The sequence below is a fragment of the Penaeus vannamei genome, chromosome 32, assembly GCF_042767895.1.
Source record: "Penaeus vannamei isolate JL-2024 chromosome 32, ASM4276789v1, whole genome shotgun sequence".
NCBI lineage: Eukaryota > Metazoa > Arthropoda > Malacostraca > Decapoda > Penaeidae > Penaeus > Penaeus vannamei.
Genome location: NC_091580.1, coordinates 2250041 through 2258145, shown reverse-complemented (window position 1 = coordinate 2258145; position 8105 = coordinate 2250041). Strand labels below are relative to the sequence as shown.

At 38.4% G+C, this 8105-nt stretch overlaps 1 protein-coding gene across 1 annotated transcript in view; it reads left to right on the top strand.

Moving 5' to 3' along the window:
* Positions 1-4940, top strand: part of LOC138867772 (uncharacterized) — a 6966-nt gene extending 2026 nt beyond the window's left edge. Inside the window, exons 1-3 of the mRNA XM_070144500.1 lie at positions 1-38; positions 2306-2475; positions 3751-4940. The exon at positions 1-38 is cut by the window's left edge and continues 2026 nt beyond it. Coding sequence (XP_070000601.1) covers positions 1-38; positions 2306-2475; positions 3751-3929 — 387 coding nt within the window. The 3' untranslated portion in view covers positions 3930-4940. The remainder of the gene's footprint in view (positions 39-2305; positions 2476-3750) is intronic.
* The last annotated feature ends 3165 nt before the right edge of the window (positions 4941-8105 follow it).

Below are 8105 nucleotides of genomic sequence, written 5' to 3'. Positions count from 1 at the left end.
CATGGTAGCTGTCTGGAGCAAGAAATACAGCAGTTCAGGTAACTATATGCAGAACAGTATTATGAAAAATAGTAATTCAAATATCAGTATCATGAATTGACCTACTAATGACAATGACATAATGAAATGATAATGGTAGAACTAATCGGTAATAATAATATCACTGATGAAATTAAAGGTAATTATATCAAAAAGTCTGACCATACCTAGTAGCGGTAAAGTTCTCTTTTGGATTTATTTTGATAGAAAAATGTTAGAACTTACTTCGTTATTGTCATGGGTAATTATTCATGGCAACATGACTCATGCAGTTAATGGCTTCATTTCTTATTGGTGGGATGACTTACTTAGGATTTAGATTTGCGCTCTAAGGTAGAGACCTGGATTAATCTTTAGTACGGGATTAACTTTTGTTTTGAACCCCAGTGGTGAGGATCGAAATCTGCCTCCTTTGGTTGATTTTTAAAAAGTAACATCTTATAACCTTTATTTTGGAACAGTAAACAGCTTAGAAAAGTATAGAGATGTCTTCTCATATACTCTACATCAAGTTGCCAACACCCAAATCCCTGATGCTATACACCTGTACCTGCAAACAGGCCAGACCAGACAAATTTCTGAGAGCTCACAAAAAAAAAAGAATGAGAGTGCTAGCTAGTTCACTTTTGTGAGTGTCATGAAGTCTGACTTCGGCTATGCATGGCATATTCAGATCAACTGAATGTATGCTCTTAGTGGTAACTGCTCTCTGAGCAGGTAGTATATCCTCAAAACTGTACCATAGATATTGTTTTAGAGCCATGGTTTTAGACTTGGAAGCAGATTTTAAGCCATACTCTACATCCTTAGACAAGTCGTCCATACAGATGATCTTACAATCGTGTGGAAGTTGCCGGACATTAGGGTGTTGAATAGAGCTGGGCAATGGACCCCACCCTGTAGTATGCAATTTTCAAGTGCTTAGTGACTAGAACCTGGATTCCTACCTTGATCACTGAGGGCAGAGCTCTGGAGGGAGGCTATTCTGTGAACTGTGCTTATGTTCCATAATGAACCTGTGGAGGTGTTCATGTGGGGGTTCCAGATTCCACTCGAGTCAGCTCATTGCCATTCTTTACCATTTCTCTCCTCAGATAGCTGAAATAAGACAATGCCTACCCTTTTCGGTTTTGGTACAGGGACAATGTCAGCCATTCTCCAGCTCTTGGAGAAAATAGAAGTTTTCCAGGACTTGGTAATGAGTTGCAGAAATCCAAGCTCATCTGCCAACTTGGTGGGAAAAAATGGGGTAAAACCTGGAGCTACCAGAGGATTTTTTTCTTCTTCTATCTTCCCTTAGTTTCCTCTTGGTTTGCTCGCTGCTTGTCCATTCAAAGAAGCAGCAGCCTGTCCATAAATGCCGGTTGTGAAGTTTGCATTTCAGGGCTGAGCATCTCGTAGCGTGCCTGACATGTTGCCATAATTCTGTAAGGGAGTTCCATGGGCCAAAGAACTCGCACTATTCCTGCCTGACTTTCTTGATCTCTCTTGCAAGTGTTGGTATCACAGTGGTGGTAACGTGTCTTTATCACAAGGGCCAAGGCATTCGGGAAGGCTTTCCATTTGCCTTATCTGCCTACCATCTAGTGGGAGGTAGATTAGAGGGTGATAGCACTGCAGTGGTAGCGCATGATAGTCTCATCAACAGACCAACTGACTCTCCACCTAAAGTGCAGACAAAGTTGATACCTTGAACCAACGCCTGGCATGTGATCTCAGGCCATGACTTCATTTGGTGTCCTTGAAGGAGACAAGATTAGGTGATAAGCAGCAAAAACCTCCCTCTATAATCCCAAGGGACTATGCAACAGTAGTTTGGCCCTCGCTGATATCTGAATTCCTACAGCTTGGCTTACTGTGCACTGGACAGTTTGAGGGATCAATTGGACCTCAATGGCAAGGGCTTCAACATCATCTCAGTGCTGCGGATTGGCTGTCAATAAATCAGTGACTCTGAACACCAAACCTTGCCATGGGCATTTTATTGCTTTCATAACACCAGATACGGTTATGTCACGATTCTATTTGTGATCTGAATACTAAAAATATGTGTATGTCTTTATGATTTTTAGTGTATTGTGCTGTTTTACGTTAATATCTGTTATATAACTTGTAGTTATATTTAACTTCCACTTATTCTTTTAACCGATAAAAATCAGATTGTAATTGCTGTCATTAGTGTATTTCATTATCATTAATATTGATATTATTATTACTGTGTGACACACATTGTAGACAGTATTTACCTTGGCCTCATATCCCTCAGCAACTGTAAGCTGGACACTATCCAAGGTCAGCTGAGTTACTCCTCACTAGAATCGCTGCCCCAGTGTCTGACGGAACTTGGTACCTCGGTGGCGACCGAAGATCAATATAATGCTATTAGGCCTTTTCTCGCAGAGCTGGACATTCGACTTCCATGTCTGAAGACGTTTCGTGAGTATCTGTAGTGGTTTTTGTTTGAAGAAATAGTAATATGACATTGCATGGGTGTTGAGCTTGTCACTTGTAATACAAATCCGTTGTACACTTGCACACACACGCACCTGCTCGTGATGGATAATACTCTCCTAGAGAGAAAAATCCATATATTCTATATGTAATAAATTTTACATACATATATTTTCATGGTATTGTTCCAGTTTGGTCGAAGTTCTTTCTTATCAAAGTAATATGCTCTAATCCTCCTCGTATGTAGAGGATGTAAACAAGTGTGATTTGCCACTTATGTCCATCAAAAACGGATGTACCAGGTATGACTGAGGCAACTGTATTTTGACTGTCTAATTTTTAATTAAGTAAATATATAAGGCTAGAACGTATTAAGAAAACGTCGCTTACAAAGAATGAAAAATGTAGTTATGTGTGAATGCTATTTTTCGGATTGACTTGTTCGAACGTCTAATCATCTTGACTTAATGTGCATTTTTTTTTTTTTTTTTTATGGGTTGATTTATTTTGCTATTCAAGAACAATCTGAAGGTGTTGTGGTTAGATATTTGTTTTAAAACAGTTGGCCAGAAAATTTAGAAACGCCAGAACAACACCCAAAAGGTTCGAGAGAGAGTAAATGGTGTATGTTTTATTAGTCTTGTATTTGCATGCTGAGTGACTCAAATATTAATTCCAAAACCAGTAGAAGCGAGTCTTCCATACACGTCAAGAGCAAAGGCGACCGTTTTCTTTGGTAACATACTTGTCGAGAAAGAAAAGAAAATCCTCTCCAGTTCACAGGCAAGCTTAATGTTTTGATGTTTGCCACTGAAATGAAACAAAATCAAAATTGGGGAAATGTTACTGCGTAGCCAGACTTCTTCATGGGGACACAAGAAAGCATTTGCATTTGCTAGGGCCAGTGACAGAGCCCGTAGTAAAGGAAATGTTTGAGGTGAAGGGTTTGTTTACATTGGGGAGTCCACACGGGAACCAGGTGAAAAGTCGAAACTGCACGAGTTTTGATCAGTGATTTCCTTCATCGGTCTCTATTGAACTGATCTTCAAGTTTGAGAAGCCAAGTGGCTGGGGTGACCTTAGGGTTTGGCATTCTGATGAATCTAAGAGAATAGAGAAAGATTTGGCAGTGTGATTTCTTCGGACTTTGTTTAAATCAAGCACATATCGATAGATATTAAACGTATTTTTATTTATTAATCATATGAGATCAGCCTTTTCTTAATTCGATTTTTGATTTATTTTTTCTCTTCTTAATAGATGGACGCCACCTTATGAGGGTGACGTTTCCCCTGCGAGACAACGAATGGCCAAGAAGCTTCAGGAAATCTCGTGCACCCACCCTGACCTACCCGAACCCGAGGAAATGGAAATCCCCGATGATTTGTTTTGAAATCCGGAAATCTCTAGGAAATCCCAAGAATCCTCAAATCTCGTAGATGTTCCATTCGCAGCAGGCTTTTACAAAACCTTGGAAATAGTTTTACAAAAAATGCCTTTAATCGCCAAAGAAGAGTCATTGAACTTAGACAAACTCCTGGACAGTTAAAGGGCTTCTTCTTGATTTTCGAATGGAGGCGACAGCTGATTGTCCCGTGAAGCGATTAATCTGACAGGAAATGGCTGTTAGTTCTCTTCCGGGTCGTATCGGATATTCATATCCGGAGCGGTACATGCTTGTATACTGATGTTCATTATATATGTGTATACATACGTGCATATATACGCAGATGAAGGTATGTATATTTGAAAGTCGGTGCATGTGTGTGTGTGTATATCTATATCTATATATATATATATATGTGTGTGTGTGTGTGTGTGTGTGTGTGTGTGTGTGTGTGTGTGTGTATAATGGACATAATGGACAAACAGAAACAAAACGAACATCGATCGCTATATGGATCATAAAATATCAGTCTGGGAACAAGAGATTAACTCGGGTGGCACACAGAAGAAGTTAGAAGTGATGAATAGTATTAAAGATTCGCTGCGTCACAGAAAAGTCCTAATGCAGGTATTTTTTTCCAACATTAAGAAATGGATTACGGATGAACCAGCAAGGTCGTGACCAGGTAAGCCATCCAGTTGATGTATTCATTAGTGGCTGACCCCAGTTCAGCCCGTTTGAAGTAATTTATTGTACCATCTAAAGGGAACATAGTGAACAGGTCCTAGAAAAGACGTTAACATGGGAGTGCGATGCTGGAACAGGGTCAGGATTAGGAAAAAAAAAAAATTATGGACATATTGAAACGACTTACTACTATCAACTAATGTGGCAATAGTGTGTAAGATGTATCTTTATTAGTAGTTAATGTAATTAGATTTGTAAATGTAATAAAAACATTAAGTGCTCTCTAAGAATGATAGATGTAGACGAGTCCCATTATTTTTCAACAAATCTTAATCTAAAGTCTTGGAAATAGAAATTGATTTAAGTTTATTATGATTATGTTTTATTATGGCCATTAGCCTTTCAATATAATATTTGATTCACTTATCGTGTTTCATTTTAATCACCTTTTTGCTTCTCTTGTGACCATTTTTATTTTTGTGAATCTCATTTACTTATTAACAACTTTAAATATTACACAATCGATTTATAATTATCGCTGTTTAGTTTTATAGCATTTCATTTATAAGTTATAACGTAGTTCTGAAAGTTGTTGATTTTGTTTTCATCCAGTTTTATGACTGATATTCAAAGAAAAGTGAGCCATAACTGTCTAATTGTATGTAGTGTCAAAAACGTAGACAATATATCTTCGTTTTGTGTTTCATACAATCTTCGTTATCGTTTTATTATAATGCATTTTATAAATAATTTGGTTCTCTTGAAAGTCAAAGGATGTCGTCAGTTTTGAGGGTTTCAGTTGAAATACATTTTAGAAAATAATTCATTTATCATTTCTTTCAAAATTATATTGCCGTAACAAACCAGTATAAAAAATAACGAAATATAATTACAAAAAAAAACACCTAACAAACAAACAAACAAATCTAACAATTGCAATATATTCGGCTTTTCATATCAATCATAATCACAGAGATGTCCAAGAAAATTTATTTACGCCGAAAACCCCTACCGAACCGCGTGCACCTGAACAAAGCCAGAAATTCCTACAAAACAAATAAATAAATAACACATACATACATATATATTATATGTATGAGTATGTATATATATATATTGTCAGCGATAAGGAGAACCAGATGTTTCCCCTCCGCACCTAGGCCTTGCAGCTGTCTTACTTCCCGGCGTCGTACTTTACTTGCTCAGCCCGAGGACTTTCTCCCCCTCGAGCGATTCCGGCGACCTCACCCTTCGCTTCGGCCGGAAGTACTGATGCAAAAAAAATCAAAGCAGGGACCCGTCAGCAGGACAGCAGTGGCAGAATATGAGGACGTCTCGTCAGGCAGAAGAGAAGAAGCAGACCAGAGAACGGGAGCAGTCACAGGACAGGAGGTCACCCTCCACCCTCGGCACTCGGGGCACGGGTCTCTCGTGGGGCACATCTTGACCTCTCCCAATGAACCAGCAAGCCAAGACCCCTTTCACGCCCTCCACCCGTTCACATATATACATATAGATATATGTATATATGTATACTGCATGTGTGTAAATGTATATATATGTAAATATATGTATATATTTGGAAATTTGGAAATGCAATATAGGGGGATTTGCCTCTTTATACCCCCTTTCAGGAAGAGCTGCCGTCCCCCCAGCCTAGTCTGCAAAATCTACACCTCGTATGTCCCGGCAGGAGAGAGCCCAGACCCAGAGACAGTTTTAACCTCATCTTACCTTCAGCCTTCACTCCAGACGGGCTCGGCTGCGGGTCACTGGGATCGTCGGGGTATTCCAGGTCGTTGTTGGGAATTGCGATCGCTTACAGCAAAGTTACACTGCTTTCTTCGTTTTGTTTTTTGAATCCTTTTCCATGCACCGCAAACCCACTGGTGTCTGTCATTTCTGTAATAACACGGTGTTTTACAGTGCGGGCATTGTACACCGTGATCTCGTACATTGAATAAGCTTGTTTCGCTATTTCGGTGGTATTTCGTGATGAAATTGAAATAATTGTTCTCACAACCTACACAAGATGAAACTGATTTGAATTTCAAATGGCATCTCCTGGGCCTAGCTTCTCTTGGAACGTGATGATCTATTCCATATCTGATTGGTTCTATTGAGTGTCTATGTTTACGTCATGTTCACGCACGAATCTAATTGGCTCATTTCATTTCCCTTGCTTACGTCATCCGCTACAAATCCGTCTGATTTTTCCATCATTCTTAACGACTTTTTGTCATTGTGTCGCGGCGCTGGGGGCGACAAGTTACTGCGACTTCTTCTGGAAATCGTGGATTTTATATCCTCTGTAATACCGTTACTACCAATTTGCCCAGAAAATGGTATAGATGAAAAATATCATAGAATGATGCGTTCTACCTCTTGGTACGCTCAGATTCTTTAAATGTGTGGGTTTGCATTTCTAGTAATACCGAGCGGAAGGCTATTTCCATTTCGTAGTAAGAAAATTTACCACAGGATGGCGTGGCTGTAATAGAAAATGGAGACCTGTGTATGGATAACTATAGTAAAATATTTACGTTGACTTCTTGTACTCGTATGAGGTACGTGCTGTAGATATAAGAACCATAAAGAGTATTCTTATCCTAAAATACATTATTTATTTTAACACACTCTTGTTCGACACAGACATAATCATGGAAATAACAAAAGCATCCAGTAGCCAAATGTTGCTGGATCTGCTCATTCGAGGCAGAAAAATAGATAATTTCATATACATTGTCGGAGTATGATATGTGAAAGATATATTCTCTCTCTCTCTCTCTCTCTCTCTCTCTCTCTCTCTCTCTCTCTCTCTCTCTCTCTCTCTCTCTCTCTCTCTCTCTCTCTCTCTCTCTCACACACACACACACCCACACATACAGACACACACACACATACACACACACACACACACGCGTGTATATATATATATATATATATATATATATATATATATATATATATATATATATATATATATACATATATATACATATTATATTGATAAATAATATAAATATATATACAGATATATATAATATGAATCTGTATATATGTATAAATATACACATAAACACATACACATACACAAATATATATTATATATATTTACATGTGTATTTTCTATATGTATATATATCATGTATTTATATGTGTGTATATACATATATATGTATGAGTATAGTAACATATACACATACATATATATACAACATAAGAGTAATAAATAAGAGAGATGTGTGCGTGAGAGAGAGACGGGGGGGGGGGAGGTTGTAGGTCACGCATTGACAACCGTATCTGCATACAAGTGTCCCTAACTCTTCCTTGGCTCTGTTGCGAAGAATTTATATAATAAAATACGTTTCTAAAACCCCATGAAGCATTTCAGTGCAAGGAGACCCGGCAATATTAGGCTGGTGATGCTGTCGTTTCTACTATCTTGTCACAGTAAGAGGAAGTGTCGCTTCAGAGTATGCGTTTAACGAGAGACAACTTTTAGGGAAAGGAAATGGGTGTACTATTTGAAAGCCATTTC